We start from the raw sequence: 18,366 nt of genomic DNA, 5'->3' as shown, positions 1-18,366 counted from the left end.
ACACAGTAATACGAAATCCCATATCCTCCCCCGTTTGCCCCGCTCTCCTCTTCCTCCTCCTCTTGCTCTTGTTGTGGAATTCAAGGTCCTCCACAAGTCACTCCTCTCTCCTGCTGTGCTGCTCTGTGGTGAGTGCGCACTTCGAGAAAGCTGCACACAAAAAAGGAGCTGTCTCCCTTCTCTGGTACAAGCCCTGTGGTCTGTAGGCCTCACCTGTCCTCCCTCATCTGTCCCCTCCCCCCCATCCTCCCCCTTGCAGTCTCCTGTCTGAGCCCTGCACCTGTTCTGACTCGTCAGCCAGGTGAAGGGGGATCCTCTGGCCTTATACACTGTTTTTTCAGCTGACCGTGGCTGTGGCAATTAAGAACCCCTGGCCTATTCATTTGACCTGGACTAATGCTTTGCTTTGCTTTGCTATATCTGTCTGTCTCTCTGTCTCTCGCTCTCTCTAAAACCCACCCACCACTTACCTCCCTGCCTGTCCCCACCCCCCTCCCACCCCATCTCTTGTCTAGCCCCACTCTGCTGCGTCTGCTTGACACTGTGGCTGTGTGTGTGGGTCTGTGTGGAGCTGCAGGAGTTTCCCCATTCTGGACTAAAAAGTGTGGATCACATTGCAAGGGAAGAAAAGGGTGAAAAAGAATTCTTCTGGTGGAAGGGACGAACAAAGATTGGATTGAGCATTGGTGCGGCCGGTATAGAGAAAGCAATAAAAAAGGGTTCCTGCAATTGGAATAGCAAGCAGGTATGAGGAGCCATACTGTGGTTGTGTGTGTGGCTGTGCTGGCCCTGTGCTGCCTGCTGATCGGGGAGAGTGCCGGGGGGATCCTTTCTCTCAGGCGGACTGAAAAGGAGAGTCAGACAGGGGATCTGCTGCCAGACGAGTCCCTGGATGACCCAGAAAGTGAGCAAGGACTCGCAGAGGTGGGTCTACTCCCACTGGGAAGCAGCAGCAAGTATAAGCGGGACACAGAGGCGGCTGCACAGGCAGGTGAGTGGAGAAAATCCTAATTGTAAGCATGTAAAAAATAAAAAAAACACTTGATTTGTCACACAGACGAGACATCCAAGCTGTTCAAGTATTGTCCAGAGTTCCAACACGTCATGGAAGAAGAGTAAAAACAGACATAAACACACAAGCGTTCACTCTCTGACAGCTCCAACTGGCAAGAGAAAGTCCAGGCGCTCACCTGTCCACTACTACTATACTACTCCTCCACAGCGAGGAATAAACAGGACAGATGGAATTTATTTTGGACTAGACGAGAGAAGGAGACGCTGAGTCAAGCAGATTTTTATTTATGACATTGATCTTTTCCACTGCCTCTGTTGCTGTGACCCTTGATAATTAATGCTGAGTCGGGTGCTGTGGAACATATCAAAGAGTGTTTGCAGTAAAGTTGTATTCTGGAGCTTACCAACTATAAGCTTCACATGCCAGTCCAAACTAGATCTTTTTAATGAGTCCCACTGATTTACACAGTTAGTGGTAGGATGTTGCTGAGGTGTTAGTGACATATTTATTGAGTATGAGGACATGTTTTGTGTCATTACAACTGAATTGTGCTTAACGGAGCACAACTAATGGAAAAACAGAGGAGTGTTTTCCATGAACGGGCCTCTGAGTTTCAGACAACCTCAGGAGGAAATACTGATGGACCTCAAGCAACCACTGAAATGCAACTGACTGTGTGGATTTTTCCCTGACTGCATTAGCGTTTGAAGAAATACATGCACAACCTTATTCTCCCAATGGTACAAGCAAACAATAACAACAAACAACAAAGATAAACTTTGAATTGTACTTGGCTATAGGCAACATGAATATGTGTTTATAGATTCATAATTTGCTCAGATTGGTATTGGCTGTTCAAAATGATTATTTTTTTACAGCTGAGAAGAGGTTCATTTTAAAACCATTTCGGATGACTGATTTGGCTGGTTGTAGTAGAATCAGGCAGCATTCTTATAGAATTAAGATGAATGACGCATGAATTTCATTCTTTGACAGTGCTACTCGCTTAATTTTATTGAAAAACATAAAAAAAAAACATTCCCGCCTCTCTTGTCTTTTTCCAGGTATTTCGAGCAGGGTGAGGAGAGCGCCAGACGAAGGCAAGAAGAAGAAGAAGGACAAGAAGAAGAACAAAGAGCCCAAGGACCCAAACGCCACCAAGAAGCCCAAAACTGACAAGAAGGGGAAAAAGAAGGACAAGCAGACGACCACCACTCTACCGCCAACAACAACAGGTGAGGACAGAGCAGAGCAGGGCAGAGAGCCACGTTTGAACTTGAAAAGGACTGTTGTTGACCTTGTGTGTCTTGTCTGCTGTCTCCAGCCATCCCAACTGAACCACCCACTGAACCAGAGACATACACAGACTATCCCTATCCTGATGTCGGTGAGTGACGCGCACTTGGGGGTGAATGAAGGGGGAGAATCCTATCTTTCAGTTTGTAGATTTGGAAGGCCACTTCACAGCTGTATTAATGTTTCATTTGGAGCCTACCCGTGCATTAGAAAGACTGTAACATCCTCCTAATATGTCAAAGAGTTGCATTGGGTTGGTACAACTCTTTCCACCATTAACAACTACAAAAGACAAATCATAAACAATTTAAAGAGACTCCACCCATTTTATTAACATGAAAGTCCAGGGGTTGAAGAGTACGACGACATATATGAAACAAGATGTATACAGCCTTCTGTGGGTCCAGCGGGACCTTGTCTCAAGTGATGTCACTTAAGGTTGGGGCTTAAGAGTACAAGTCTGAAAGTTAAAAGAAAAGAGTTTACCAGACCTAGCCTGCTCCTCATCTCTGCTTGAGGCTAGTGTTTAGAGGCTACATTGGCCACTACTAACAAACCTATATCTTCTGACCAAGTTAGCTGTGGTAAAGTTGAATTGTGGGTAATGTAGTGTGATTCATTGAACTTTTTTTTTAAAAACATTTTACAATGCAAAAAGAGTGATTAGGGAAACCACTTTTAGTTTAGAACATGTGTTGTGATTGCATGCTAGAATCACTCCTTGAAGCCTTGTCTTGTTGTCTTATTGTATCTACTTTTATCTATATAATTTCACTTTTCAATAGTTCTAGGGAGGTAACTCTGGAAATCTCCTCTATCCTTCTGTGCTCACTGAACCATTATAGCCTACCTTCTACGTAAAAACAAAAACACATTATCTATTAGAATAGCATTTTTAGTCATTAAAATAATGAGGTTACAAAAAAAAACTGTTCAGTGCTATTCAGATGCCATAATCACTTTCCCTTTTCTTGAAAGGCAATGTGGCTGCAACATGCACGAAAAAAAAACTGCTGCTGTTATCAGTCTGCTTCCAATAACAGTTGCTCGTCTTATGTATATATTTCTGAGAAATCTTTGTTTGTAATTTTGCATAGTTCAGATGCATTCCATTTAAAACAAAGAAAGCAGTGTAAAAAATAAAAGGATTTATAAACAAAAAAAACTCGATACAACCATACAACATATTTGATTCCACACATCTGAGCTTGCCATCTGCAGTGCTGCAAATTTCAGATGGGCTTTATCAGACCCGCTCCACTGCTTACATTATATGTTCCACATGCCCGATCTGAACTTGAGCTTTTAGCTTCAGTGCCCCTGACTCCTGGAACAACTTACAGCAACAAATTAAAATAAATACCTTCATATCTTTTAACAAATCTCTCGAACTCTGCCTGTAACTGTTTTAATTAGGCTATATTGTACTTTCACCCATTTAATTTTAATTGCAGCCATTCTAAATTGCTGTCTAAATGTTTCAATTGTTTTTGTCTTTTTATCAGCTTGTTGTGTATTTAATGTATTTGCATTGTATATTGTGTATGTACTGTTGTTTTTGCTTTGCATTTGTTTGACTCGACATCATTGCGAGTATAAATAATGAAACCTGCCTTGTCATTCCACCTGTTTCTCTGTCAGACACTGATTACTGGAAGCCAGAAGATGACTACTGGGACGAGGCCGAGCCCACGCCATCCAGGCCTCCTCCTCCTCCTCCTCCAGAGACTCAGCCGGAGACGTCCAGCGCTCCATCGTACGATTACTGGGATAGGGAGGAGCGACAAGGGCCGTCCACTCCAGTGCCTGACCCTTACGACGACTACTGGACCGCAGAGGATAAACAACCAGACGCTCCCGTGACCGACAACTACGACAGCTACTGGAAGGAGACGGAGAAGGAGACGGAGACGGAGCCGACGTCCCCAGCCCCCGAGGTGGATGGAAAGGCTGGCACGGATGACAACGATTACTGGGACTCCACATGTATGTCTGACTCTTTTTTATGAACACACACACACATAAAAAAAAAACATTGAAAAAAGGGGGAAAAAAGATCAAATAAAATAAACAACAAACATGACATACTCTACTATATAGGTTTCTATGTCAAACTGAAAATAAAAGGTATATGAAGTGTCAAGTAGGTCCCTTCAGTACTGTCATATAGTCAAGGAAAGGCTGCCATATTTGATTAAACTTCTTTGCTTTCCCTGAGATCTCATGTCAAAATTTTCTCCATAGGCCTATAGTACAAAGTACTGGAGAACTCTATGAGCCAGATGTCAAAACAGGGGGCTATATCTTTGTTCCAAACCTTGACAATAATTTTTTGGATTCACGATCGCGATCATCACCATCCGTATGTCTGACTCTTTTGATTGAGCATGTTTGTGGGGTGACAAGTTTATCAGACATGAAATAGCTGAGATGAAAAGTATAATGATATCTTGGGGGCTATTATTGTTGCAATGATCTTTATTGTGGTGCTGGTTACTAGAACACAGTAAACAAACAATTAGTCCAAACAACTTTATTTGATGAGTTCTGCGAATGGACGCTCAGTCAACTCCACAACACAAGTGAACAGAACGGTTATCATGACTGACTCACTGCTGGTGAAGCAGGTTTGTTGCAGCAACTGAAGAATGTAGTTGGAATTGTGATGATTCATTTTTCTAAGTCCAAACAACATGTTATTGAATGTCAACACAATGGTGACACAATTTTTATTGCAACACATGGACATTCCTCAAAATCCGTTGGCTGGTCGATAGCTTTTTTACCCACGTGTTGTTGCAGAATTTTGCTCGCTGTGTCAAAACTTTACACACTGGCCAAATAAGACACACCTTGACACTTGGAGATAAACGTCTCACTATCAAAATGAAACTCTGTAATCAATTTTCTAACACTCCTTTTTTTAAACTGTATTTTTGAATCAAAATGATTCACAGTCACCATTTGAATTACTCTTTCAAAGCAGCAACAACACACTGATGTGCTTTACATAAAACACAGCTGTTTTTAGTACGTTGTAATGTTTTTGACTGTGAAAATCTCATACAGATTGTTTTTAAAGATTCATCCAGTAGAGTACATCTCCTCACATGAAAACAAAAATACAGTGGCTTCACTTTTCTTTTTTTGCCACTTCAGGTGTTTCCTTAAAGGAACACATCACCCATACGGAATCAGCGATTTATCATTATAAAATCGCTATTATAATATAATGAATGAGGTCTTTCTTCCCTCAGGCTTCCCTTGGCCCAGCTGTCCTGTTAATCCTAACCCTACATTTTACCATGTGTGATGTCACAAATGGGAAAATGTAGGGTTAGACTGTGAGCCCATAAAACACTCTTTCTGCCTTTTCTCAGGCTAGGATGAACCGATTTCTAAAATATTTGCACATTTATACTACATAGGATCAGAGTTCAATACACCTTCATATTTCCACAGGTGAATTAGGCCTTTAAACAAAAAGAAGAGTAACATTTCAATACAGAAAATCAATTCAATATTTACTGTAAACTCACAAAATATTCAGCCCCCTGATTCTCAACACATTGATCTGCTGTTTTATAAATAAAGTGGAAAAGGTGATGCCTGTTAGAATTATCCTTCAGGATCTAATTAGCGGACTTCATGTTGAATGAAAACGTTTAATGATCATTTGCTATCTATCCTCTGTTCACCTTAGGTCAGCACGTGACTGAAGTTTTTTTTTCCACAGGCTCAGCTCAGATGTTGGAAACAGTGTGTCGTGTGTGGCTCTGTGACATTCATCTGGTCCGGATAGACATGCTCTCATTGCTCATGTGTTTCCAGCCTACTGTACCTCTGCTCTTCTCCTCCAACCTTTCCACTCATTCACTAGCACTCGCCATTCCTGCCTGCCATTTTTTTTCCTCTTACTTACTCCAGTTTCTCAGTCTGCTTCTGAAACTTGAATTATCCCTGTGTATGACCTTTTTTAAATATTACGTTTTATTTTTTTCCACCCCCGCAGTCGAGGAGCCGGATAATCTTCCATTCCCTGACGGTGAAGAGGTCACCCCTGAAATCACAATAGAAACTCTACCAGGTAAGTGCTGTCATTTGAACACAAAAAGGCAGATTTGAACCCTAACTAGTAAGACATCTCTTTAGACTTGTGATTCAGAAGAAATGCCTATGCCATCTGTGCCTCGGTGAGTAGTCATGAGCAATTCAACACATGGGAATAACATTATGGTGAGTCTGCGAGGTATCCTGCTGCCCTACTTTTTCAAACGGGAGTGGGTGGGTTTGCTTAGTTCCATAGAGTCAACAAACCTTCCTTAGTTTGATGGGGTTTTTTAAAGAAAAGAAAAGAAGCCCTGTCATCAAATGACAACTCTGTAATGACTTCTTGTAAATGTTATAAGATTTAACAACTTAATTACAAGAGTGGCATCCAAATAGAGAACAGTTGCTGTGGTTGAATAAATTGAGGGTTGTACCAATTGTAAAACTTTGCAGATTAGACCATGTAACCTCATAAAATCTCACATGTCTGAACGTCTGAATGATTGTAAGAGATGTCTGACTTGTGTTTTTGTTGTGTGATTTTTTTTTAACACAGAGGAACCCAAAGCCACTACTCCCTATGAGGAGACGTGGTATGATGATTATGACGAATACGGAGGTGGGTATGCACACACACACACACACACACACACACACACACACACACACACACACACACACACACACACACACACACACACACACACACACACACACACACACACACACACACACACACACACACACACACACGCATACAAACACACACACACACACACACACACACACACACACACACACACACTCACACAACCAAGTGTTTTATATTAGATCCATTAGTTAAGCTGCAGAGAGAGACGGATTTATAACTGATCCTCTGCGACCTTGTTACTCTTTTGTTTTGTATTGTTCCTAATGGTTTGCAAAAACCCAGAAAGACATGCACATACAACACTGCACACAAGACTGGTGTATTTTTAGATTAATTCCATAAAATAATCCCCCCCTTTTCTCATTTTCCACAGAAAGAAGAGTGGATCAGACGGACGATAAATGGGTGGAGAGGGAGAGAGAGAGAGCAGAAAGGGAAAGAGAGAGGGCAGAGAAGGAGAGAGAGAGGGTAGAGAAAGGTAAGAAAACCCAGATGGGGGATATTTCTCTCTCCTAGCTCTTACATCACACCAACCCGCTATGCACAATCATGTCGGACTGCACTGAATCATGTACTTGCCAAATCCAGAAACATGGCCTGTGACCCAGGTTCAACAGTACTAACTGATAATGGCTGTGAGGAATTCACTCCTTCGGATCACATATCTGTTATAAGTCAATGCAGATGGGATCTAACATGCTAAGGTCAGCGGGCCTTTGGTCCTTGCATTGACACGCGAGGCAGGTTTCATAAACAAAAATTAGGAAAAAAAAGTTGGGAAATCCCTTGTGGTCTGGAAGCAAAGCGAATGAGAGAGAGAGGGGGAGAATGAGCCACATGCAGCAGATTGGTGTGAATGATAAATAGGAGACAATAAGGGTGAATTAGCAGGCAGTGGATGTTGCAATGTAGGGTGTTAAGGTATTCTCACATCTATTTTGTTCTTCTCTGCCACGTGTCTGCTGTATGTAATGAGGTTAACTTGTGTTTAAGGCAAACACACTGGGGATGATGATATATAACACTGTCAGGACTGGGGTCAATAGGGCACTTCCCATGGTTCTCTGTGCACAGGGTTCAAGGTAAAAAAAATTGTATAGGTTAATAGGTGCATGTGGGAAAGGTACCCGAGTGTGCTTACAACTTTTTTTTTTTACGTTCCCATTGTCAGTAAGGCTTCTGGCTCCCATTCTATTGCAATAAACTATGTAATGTCAATGAGCCGCACAGTTCAGTCAGTGTGTCAGACTATGAATAATGAAAATGAATGATGGGATTCAGCAGTCTCCTTTAATAGTGAACAGTCCGGGTCAGGATGATATGAGCTTGATCTGAGCTCGCGTTGGACTGGGAGAAGGAAATCACCACATCTGGGTTGTTATTACACAGCACTCCGGCCCTCCAAGACCCCTTTGGGTATTCTTGGCATATTGAAATTGCAAAATAACGAATTAAGTTTCTAGATCATTTCTGGGCAGAGAGAACGAGAGAAACATATTCGGCCAAGACGGCGCAATTTATTTGGCATTAAGACTGTTATTCTGGCTCCGACAGAGAGGGCGCAGAAGCTGAAAGAGGCTGAGGAGAGGGCCAGGAACAGACCACGTGTCTTCAAGGAGCCAAAGAGTAAGTCCACTGTCTCTTCAGATTTGGAAAACGTTGCATACGCTTTTGCTCACACAACTTACATATCGTTTGATTTGTGTGCACGTGGCAGAGTGCCCTCCCCTGGGGATGGAGTCCCATAGGATCGAGCAAGACCAGCTCACAGCCTCCTCTATCTCTCAGTATATCTATGCACCTCAGAGGGCGCGCCTCAACATGCAGGTACACAACAATCAGAGCATGACTGCAGTGGTCTGAAAGCCTACATGCACTACAGCTATATCAATTTACATATTAACAGACATTTAAATGAACAACAGCTAACACAAGATGGAAAATATTGTTATTGCTGAGTCTGTCACTTCCATTAGCATGCTTTGGCAGTTTACGTTATATCTTTACAGTCTAAGAATCTCTATAACAGCTGATACATTTTCTAAATGTCTGCTTTCCTCTGCTGATTTGTGTATTCAAAAGCTCCTTTGAGCAGTACGTACTCCAAGTTAGAGTGGCATGTGTGATGTTTGTACGCGCTGAGTGAAATAACTTGCATGTCAGCGCATGGCGAGCTGATATATTTGTCAAAAAGACCCAGCAGCATGTGTTCTGGCCTCTGTGGCTCCCAGGGCTCGGATGATGAAGATAAAATGAGAGGCGGGGCGTGGTGCGCAAACGCAGAGGACAAGATCCACTGGTTTGAGATCGACGCTCGCAGGGAGACGGAGTTCACGGGAGTCATAACACAAGGCAGAGACTCCTCAAACCAGTAAGGCACAAACACACGGAAACACAAATAAATGCATTTTCCATTTCTAAATTCCACATGTTGCCCATTTACGCATTGTCTGGTTTCAGGAGCGACTACGTGTCGACCTACTTCCTGGCTTTCAGCAATGACAGCCGAGAGTGGACCACCATCCACGATGGATTCGCTGACTGGGTGGGTTCACCTAAAATGATGTCACTTCCTCTGGTGCCACGTTTGATGCCTCCATTTTTATTCACTGACTAAACGTTTCTCCCTCTTCTCTCTCATCCAGTTGTTCTTTGGAAACAGTGATACGGACACTCCAGTGATGAACCAGCTGGCAGAGCCTGTGCTGGCCCGCTACATCCGCATCATCCCTCAGAGCTGGAACGGCTCTCTGTGTATGAGGCTGGAGGTCCTGGGCTGCCCCCTGCCTGGTGAGCCTCATGAACTGTCATGAACACACTTATATAGGTGTACAAAAATCACAAAATTAAAGGATACATTTTGTTAATTTTTGTTTCACAGATCCACTTACTCAGCAGTACAGGCAGAATGAGGTGACTCCGGTGGATTACTTGAAGTTCAAACATCACAGCTACTCCGAGATGGTTTCAGTGAGTATCCGCATGTTTGCTGGCTGATTGAATTCCTCAGGTTATTCCCCAAGAATAAAACAAAATCATTTCACAAAGAATAACTGAACATCAAAACAGGAGGACAACATGACCTTTCCACACAATGCTAATTGTGAACAGTGCCCACTGATGATTTTAGCGCTGTCTCAATTAAATTGACCCACCCTTAACAAAATAAGCTACAGCGACGTTGACCTGCTGTGCCATATCTGTGAGAAAAGGTCCGATGCAAATGGTTTGTATCCTAAGTGGCTAAACAATGTGTCAATATGCGGACGTACAATACTTTGCCCACTGACTGTTTCCATCGTCTCACGTGTGTTCAGCTCATGAAGTCGGTGAATGATGAGTGTCCCAACATCACCAGCATCTACAGCCTGGGCCGCAGCTCCAAGGGAAAGGACATCATAGCCATGGTCATATCTGGCAACCCCACAGAACATGAAATCGGTAGGATTGTGTTTGTAACGACAATAAAACGGACATAAATAACTGTTTTCATTCGAAGCAAATGCAAAACCAGCTGCTTTCTGTCAAATGTTCCAACAGTCTGAAACCGGCAATGGGTGGAAATCAAAACCTGAGGACTGTTGGGGGGCCGCTGTGGCTCCACCAATGATTCCTGTAAATCCTAATAAACACCAGTTGGAAGTCTGGGGGATTAACTACAGTCTTGTCTTGTCTTGTTTTTCTTTCTTTGCAGGTGAGCCAGAGTTCCGCTTTACGGCAGGTCTCCACGGAAACGAGGCAACGGGCCGGGAGATGATCCTGCTTCTCATGCAGTACCTGTGCAAAGAGTACAAGGACAGAAACCCCAGAGCTCAGCGGTTGGTAGAGGGAATACGCATCCACCTGGTTCCCTCGCTCAACCCAGACGGACATGAGGAAGCTTTTGAAGCGGTCAGTGGTTATCATTGGGAATCACGTGTTTCTACTTGACTAGCAAAGAAAATGAGTAATGTAAACAGGACATGCCAGTGAGTAATTCACAACGTGGCATTGCTCTGGACTCTGGATTGAGTTGTCTCCATGTGTTGTTAATCCATTACCCATATTGCTCCCATGCAGGGATCGGAGCTGAGCGGATGGACCACGGGACACTTCAATGCGGACGGCGTCGACATCTTCCAGAACTTCCCCGACCTGAACAGTATCCTGTGGGATGCCGAAGATAAAGGCATGGTGCCCAAACTCACCCCCAATCACCATGTGCCCATACCAGAGAACTTTGAGTCCAACAGCTCGGTAAGGAGTAGGTTGTATTCGTTTTGTTTTACAACCAGCTAATCATAAATACTATGGGCGTTATTTGAAGAGAAAGAAGGTCACCAATTGAAAATAATCAATTTCAACATACTTTTACAATTCCCCCTCAAGCTCCTCTCTTCAAATGCATGTCTAGTTATTCTGGTTGTGGTTCTGGTATGTGCTTACGTTGGTTTTTGCTCCACTCTTTCTCTGATCCTGATGGTCCTGTTTTCGTTCCAGATTGCTGTGGAAACCAGGGCCATAATCTCCTGGATGAAAAGCCATCCATTTGTGTTGGGAGCGAACTTCCAGGGCGGGGATTCAATTGTGGCCTATCCTTATGACAACCTACGTCTCAACAAGCCTGCCGACAGCCAGAAACCCCACAGCCGCAAGAAGAGACAGTATGAATAGTTTCCACCTTTTCCCACTGTATTCTCTTGTTGTTTCCCTCACATTGCACACATAGGCCTATGTGTTCCGTAAACTCTCATTTATCACCCTCTTTTCCCCTGCATAGTTCTCCACAAAACTATCAGCTATGGGGCATGTTAAAGATCTATTTTTCCCTATTAAATAATTTTTTGTATTTTCTGGAGTGGTGGAAAATGGACCATAACAGAAGTTTGATTTTGTTTCATATGTAGACCGTGAGTGAAACAGATTATAAACTACATATGCTTTGGCTGCAATGATGTAGCTGTCCTGCCTATCGTTTGTCTTTGTCTTGTCTGTATATATTTTCATTATCTTATGCTGTGTTATGATATGGTGCTATATTGTATTATGATGTGTATGTTGTAAATTCATCATTGCATCATGCATTCAAAACAACAACAAAAATCATGTTAAAGTTCAACGAGAATAATAATTTTTTCACAGGTATGAGGAGGAAGGGTATGATGTGTCGGAGTGGGGAAGGGGATACCAGGAGGAGCCGGAGGAAGAGTATCGAGGGAGGGGGTACGCGGAGCCGGAGGAGGAGGATAGGGGCCAGGGCTACGAGCATGGTTACGAGCGTGAACGTAGCCAGGGTTACGACCATGGTTACGACCAGGGACGTGGCCAAGGTTACGACCATGGTTACGACCACGGTTACGACCGCGGCTACGACCAGGACCCCGGCTACCATCAGGGTTACGAGCGCAGAGAGGAGGAGGAGGAAGACACAGGGAGAAGCACAGGCTACGGCGGGTACGGTGAGCCCGAGGATGAGCCCCGGGTGATTCCTGACGAGTCGCTGTTCAGGTGGCTGGCTGTCTCCTACGCCTCCACACACCTGACCATGACACACAGCTACGGCTCCTGCCATGGGGAAACTGCTTTAGGGACGCAGGGCCTCGTCAACCGGGCCAAATGGAAGCCCATCACAGGAAGTAAGTAGTGGCTGCTGCTTGGTTTGGTTTGTCATGGGGGACGTTCCAATACCCATACAGCACTTCCCTGCTATTTAGTATGCCAGAAAAATATTTAGCATGTCCCGATATACATGTCAAATGCAGTTTACTGAAAAATACCAGGATACCCTAATACATCCAATTGCATTTTGCAGTAAGAACACCAGCATGCTTTAGTATGTAGTATAATTATGAGAAAAAGTATGGGATTTGGAAAGTAGGGAAAGTTTCGCAGGTATTTTGACTTTATGCACACATTTATAACGCACCCTGGTGGACAACGTGTGAACTGCATGTTAATGTGTGCATACACCCCTCTCTAGGTATGAATGATTTCAGCTACCTGCACACCAACTGCTTTGAGCTGTCCATATTCCTGGGATGTGATAAGTTCCCTCACGAGAGTGACTTGGCTCGAGAGTGGGAGAAGAACAGAGAAGCAATGCTTAGCTTCATGGAGCAGGTCAGTCACACAGCTTGACATACAGAATACTGACAGCTTTGGTCTCTGAGTACTAATGCATCATACTGAACACAGTGAAGAATTGCTCAAATATAACACCAACATTACTTAAGTAGCACTTTTAAAAACTACTTTTAGTAACATTTAGTCAAACGTAACCCATTCTATAGGACTTGTAGAAACAATTGGCCACTGTGAAAGGCCATAATAAGACAACATGACCATAAGCAGCATAGCCCCAGGGATGGCGATGTCAGTCTATATTGAGCAGACATTCTTTTTCCTCAGTGGATGGAGCCATCTGACTTTGGTCTTCTTTTGACTTTTCCTGTATAGGATTGGCATTAAATCTGGTATTCATTCCTTGGGCTATAAAGTCAGCAAGGGATGAATTTTAGACTTGATCCCATGACTTTTGATATTGCGCTATCATCACAAATTAGACTTACCGGTTTTAGACTGTCCCTTAAAAACAGATTTATTAAAATGGTAGTTGGTCATAGTAACGAGACAACTTAGTTAGCTATTTATTTCCCCTCCCTTTAAACTAGTCCTCCTTTCTGTCTAGGTGCATCGTGGCATCAGGGGCGTTGTCATGGATCAGCAGGGGAACGCCATCACAAATGCCACTGTGTCTGTAGAGGGTGTAAACCATGATGTCACTACAGGTCTGTTCAAAGACCTCCTCTCTTCACTTGCTTCAGTGTCACTGAATATTTTACGTCAGGTGCTTTGAAACACAGTATAACTCCCTCTATGCGTTATACTAAATGTCTTCCGACTCTTCGTCATTGTAGCAACAACAGGGGACTACTGGAGGATGCTTAACCCGGGGGAGTACCATGTGACAGTTCGAGCCGAGGGCTTCACCCCTATGACCAAAGTGTGTGTGGTGGGTTACCAGCCAGGAGCAACCACCTGCAGCTTCAACCTGGCCAAGTCCAACTGGGACCGCATTAAACAGGTAACTGGTAGTTGACATCTTGAACTGACTCTCAATACGCGTCTATCTTGTACTTAATAAAGTGTCTTATAATGTCTCTCTGTAGTACTGAATGAAGTGCCTTAATGTCTCTGCAGATCATGGCCCTCCATGGCAACAAGCCAATTCGACTCAGCTATGGCAACAACAGAGTACATCAGCCCGCAGTTGGTAACGGCAACAGGCGTGTGGTTGTTGGCAACAACAGGCATTCACACAATACACAGGTAAGCGCCGAGCAACAGAGGAGAATCAGGATAGCTCGTATCCGCCGCCTTCGGCAACAGAGACTCATGAGGTTAAGATCAACGACGACAACGACGTTACCCCCGACAACCACAATTCCCACAACACCAGAGACAACCACTTCCTGGTATGACTCGTGGGTCATAGGGGAGGGACAGTCCTCTACGCCCGGCGGCTTCACGGACTCTATCCTGGATTATAACTACGAGTACAACATTGATGACTATTAAGCTAAAACACCCACAGTTTAGTAAACACACAACCGCCCTTCTTCTTCTTCTTGTAGTTCTCATCGCTATGTTGTACTTTGAGCAGGTTGATGAAGAATGAATACTGGAGTCCTGTCTTTGTGCAACATAAAAACAATGGGAAATATACAGAATACTACTAACTATAGTAATTGTATAAAGATACTGTATCTTTTACCTAGCAAAATGCCTCTTCACAGAAAATTGACTGATTGATGGTTCTTCAGTTTGACAGTTCACGTTACATTTTTCTGACTTGTAATTCAGTGGAGTTTTTTATGAATGCGTTTTTGCTTCATGAAAATAAGTTTATTGTGGATGCACATTAATAAAAGTCACGTTTTTTTTTCTTTTTTTCTTCTTCACCAGATGTATCATTATACATTGTCTTTATCCATGACAGATATTTTTTTACAGTATGAACAGTTACAGGGTTTAAAAAAAATACATTTGTTCAAAGTTGGTAACAGAGAGTCAGGAGGGAAAGAGTCTTCTGTCATGTTTCCTCAGGCACCACTGGGGTAGAGATGTTCTTTTTCAAATAAAGGCTTGTCAAAACACAATGCTTGTCTCCTACTTTTTTTAAGCACCTTTGTAAACACTGATTTGTGATAGTGAACAGCCATTCATTGACCATAACGATACTGGACGGTATCAGTTTAGCTAATTCCTATCTCAAACTTGATGTGATTAGTCTTTGGTCAGGAAAAATGTATTTGAATAAGCGTGGATATTGTCAGAGAATAGTCAGCATGATGTGCATGTACATGTGGTTATGAAGCCCTCAGTGGCTGACGTTCATCTCACTTTCTTCATCGTCGTCGGCGGAGAAGGCCGAGAAGCTGACTGGCTCACATTCCAGAGTGCGTAAATTAACAAGACATACTGTTTGGGTGCTGTTGAACTCTGGGATGGTGACCAAAAGGACCTCCTGGCCATCGGGACCTGGAAAGGGAGTGAAAAAGAAAAAGAAGAAACATATAAGCACACTGATAAGGAGAAAAAAAGAATACGCAGAAAATAATGCAAAAGTTTTGTCCATCTGGAGTCCAAAGAAAGACTAACATCATTTTATGTGTAAACTAACACGTCACACACTGACCTTTGACAAGCTTGGACTGAAAAGTTGGGGCGTTGCCGCTGAAGTAGACATCGGGACAATCTTCCAAGATGAAAGGGTCTTTTATATAAAATGGGTAACAACCTGTCAAAATGTACCGAAAAAACAGTGTGAACTATTTGAAACGCTATCAGCCAAAGGGTTTGTGTTTTACTCTGCATCTAAACATCTGACTAACCCAGAGTATCAGGTGCCGTAGGGGCCATGTGCCTGAGTCGTAGCGTCTCCTCCAGGATTTCCAGGTGATTGTCCATGCTGCTGTACCTCTGAATGTCACAGACATTCTGGCCTGACGTGCCCAGGAACCTTGGTGGAAAAACACACACACAAAACAGATATACAACCTTTTAAAGATTACATTTTTTTATCTTCTTTGTTTTGAAGCTAAATGCAGACTGGAAGATGGTTACTGTGTATAGTATTGCTTACCTCACTCCGTCAAAGTTAGCTTGGAATGGATTGGAGGCCAACTGTAGTGTAGGGTAGACAGAGGACAAGGGGAACATACAGCGGTGGAGGGGCTGTTGTGGGAGGGTGAAGTTGGTGGGGTCATACTGGCCCGGCATCACATCCACTGGAACTGAGGCCTAGAAAAGCAGGAGGCGTATCATCATCATCATATAGTGAAGAAGAAAAAGAAAGGGAACCCTCAGCTATATTGTAAATGTACCTCAATATATTACCAAGTTAAAATAAAGGTTATGAATGAATGAATGAATGAATGGATATGGACTAATTATACTCATATACTTTTTTTGCAGGATAGGCACATTAAAAATCCAAGCTCACCACCAGCTGACGCAGCATCTCATCCAGCAGACGTACGGCCTCAACGCTGCCAGCCTGAGTCTTCTTGGTGAGGTACTTGGGCTTGATTTGAGAGAGTTATATTTATATGAGGGTTTTTTTTGCCAGTACTGGAGCTACTAGAGTACATGCCTATTTTCCTGAGAAATTCAAACTAATGAGAGATGTATGTAAATAAATGTGTGAACCGGTGGTAGTCACCTTAGTTGCTGCGTCACTGTCCTGGGTGCTTTGGCTCAGGAGGTTTCCCGCCAGCAGGACCCTGGAAATTTTGGCCGCCCCGCTCTGCTCGCCCTGGTCACCGAGCTGACCCGTTACCATGTCAACCATCAACTGTAGCCCCAGCATGCTGTCTGCATTAGTACTGCCAAGACCAAGTCCTGAGGCCAGGAGCACAAACCTGAAAGAAGACAGTCGACGCCGTAAGAATCCATAAATCACAACAGGCTGGGACTAAGGCTGTTAATGCGGGTGCGGGTGCGTGTGCGTGCGTGTGTGTTCGTGTTTACCTGTCTGAGCTGAGCGCAGGTCTCTGTGTCTGTGGAGGAAGATCAGCTATGCAAAAGTCCTCAACTGTGAACTTCCCATCATTCCTCTCCGCTCCATATATTGCAAAAACACTTCCTGAAAGAGAGAGAAGATCTGCCATGACCTACAAGGTGACATGAACACAGCTGTATGCGGGTGATGCAACACTGTGATCCTTTAGTGATGGTGACATCTTCCAAAGTGTCTCAACCTAACGAAACATCCTCACCTGTGACACATCTGTCTCTGTCAATCTTTCCCTCTAGTTTGATCCTCTGGAGCTCGTCCTCAAGGATCAGCTCGTCCGTGTCACTGACGTATTTGGCTCGCGCAGGCTGGGGCAGCAGGTTGTGCTGAAGACAAAAAAGAGAAAGACAAGACATGTCAGCAGCTGATTTCATTTTGTCTGGGATGCATGGTGAATTTAGCATGACTGCCCAACCTCGTCACTGATCTCCCTCAGAATAGATGGCTGCAGGTCCATTCGCTTAAACAAGGTTCCCACAATGCAACACTGCTCCCCCGTCTGAAGATCACACAACTTCCTAATACGCACATCTGACCCTAGCAAGAACAGAAAAGGGACAACAACTTTTAGAAAAAAATATGGAATCATAAATGTGATCATGCGTGTAGGTAAAAATATCTTAGCCTACCCCACTTCTGCTGGGCTCTCTCTGAGAGCAGGGGCCTCATTTGCATGAGTCGTGCTGCGTAAATATGAGCATACTGGCGACTGAAGCTCCGCTCCCCTAGTTTGTAGCGCTCGTTGCAGGGAGTGTAGGCCAGCGACGTCCTCTCGAACACCGGCCCCTGGTCCTCGGAGGCCGGGTGGCAGAGCAGAGAGGAGCCCTCCTTCTGGGCGCTGAGGTCGGAGAACATGACTGACCTGAAACAGAGAGTAAAGTTCAAACTATTCCACCTTGTTACACAAACACACTTAAAGACTGCAGTGCATGTGCATGTTTATGAAGATTGTTTTGTATGATGATAGCACGTTAAGGGTTAACATAGCCTCACTTGTCTTAGCGTTGATGACAGCTCTTCCAAACCATGCCGACATTCAGAAAACATGTCGCTAATGTAGCAGATTTAACCACCTTACCTTAGAAGAGCGGTGTTGAGTTTCAGCTGTTGTCCGTCCAAAGTTAGATGATATGTTATGTTTGCAGAAACCCCTGATTGTATTCCTTGTTTTCAGTCGGAAAAAGAGAAACTATTCCCGCGAAATCATCCGCTCAACATCACTGGTTTAATCAAGGTGGGTGTGTAATCTCGCGAGAAGTGTGTGCACGGAGAGAAAGAGAAATGGTAAAATATCAG

At 43.7% G+C, this 18,366-nt stretch overlaps 2 protein-coding genes across 2 annotated transcripts; one reads left to right on the top strand and one right to left on the bottom strand.

Moving 5' to 3' along the window:
• The first annotated feature begins 527 nt into the window (after positions 1–527).
• On the top strand, positions 528–15,151 carry aebp1b (AE binding protein 1b). The gene is made up of 22 exons (XM_080045296.1): positions 528–991; positions 2,080–2,250; positions 2,340–2,402; positions 3,953–4,297; positions 6,324–6,398; positions 6,918–6,980; positions 7,387–7,491; positions 8,568–8,639; positions 8,731–8,840; positions 9,245–9,384; positions 9,474–9,558; positions 9,659–9,803; positions 9,895–9,983; positions 10,331–10,454; positions 10,708–10,904; positions 11,073–11,249; positions 11,493–11,656; positions 12,135–12,628; positions 12,973–13,112; positions 13,681–13,780; positions 13,910–14,076; positions 14,193–15,151. Exons 1-22 carry the CDS (start codon positions 748–750, stop codon positions 14,568–14,570), a joined length of 3,648 nt encoding a protein of 1,215 aa, XP_079901422.1. The 5' UTR covers positions 528–747; the 3' UTR covers positions 14,571–15,151.
• Positions 15,152–15,302: 151 nt separating this feature from the next.
• pold2 (polymerase (DNA directed), delta 2, regulatory subunit) lies at positions 15,303–18,295 on the bottom strand. Its single transcript, XM_080045308.1, has 11 exons — positions 18,149–18,295; positions 17,700–17,932; positions 17,486–17,607; positions 17,273–17,396; positions 17,025–17,139; positions 16,717–16,915; positions 16,498–16,578; positions 16,138–16,295; positions 15,887–16,014; positions 15,691–15,792; positions 15,303–15,533 (listed from the first exon to the last, which is right to left on the bottom strand). The coding sequence occupies exons 2-11, from the start codon at positions 17,923–17,925 to the stop codon at positions 15,373–15,375; spliced, it is 1,416 nt and encodes a 471-aa protein (XP_079901434.1). The 5' UTR covers positions 17,926–17,932; positions 18,149–18,295; the 3' UTR covers positions 15,303–15,372.
• Between the last annotated feature and the right edge of the window lie 71 nt (positions 18,296–18,366).

Source organism: Ammodytes marinus (assembly GCF_949987685.1).
Source record: "Ammodytes marinus genome assembly, chromosome: 2".
In the NCBI taxonomy this organism is placed as follows: domain Eukaryota; kingdom Metazoa; phylum Chordata; class Actinopteri; order Uranoscopiformes; family Ammodytidae; genus Ammodytes; species Ammodytes marinus.
Note: the sequence above shows the minus strand (reverse complement) of the source record. Positions and strands in the feature narration are given on the sequence as shown.

Bases quoted from the DNA above. Each gene is read 5' to 3' on its own strand.
- aebp1b (XM_080045296.1), top strand. From the start codon at position 748: ATGAGGAGCCATACTGTGGTTGTGTGTGTGGCTGTGCTGGCCCTGTGC. The intron at 992-2,079 runs GTGAGTGGAGAA...GTCTTTTTCCAG, and splicing joins AGAGGCGGCTGCACAGGCAG to GTATTTCGAGCAGGGTGAGG. The intron at 9,804-9,894 runs GTGAGCCTCATG...TTTGTTTCACAG, and splicing joins CCTGGGCTGCCCCCTGCCTG to ATCCACTTACTCAGCAGTAC.
- pold2 (XM_080045308.1), bottom strand. From the start codon at position 17,925: ATGTTCTCCGACCTCAGCGCCCAGAAGGAGGGCTCCTCTCTGCTCTGC. The intron at 16,916-17,024 runs GTAAACACGAAC...GTCTTCTTTCAG, and splicing joins CCTGCGCTCAGCTCAGACAG to GTTTGTGCTCCTGGCCTCAG. The intron at 16,015-16,137 runs GTAAGCAATACT...TTTTCCACCAAG, and splicing joins GCTAACTTTGACGGAGTGAG to GTTCCTGGGCACGTCAGGCC.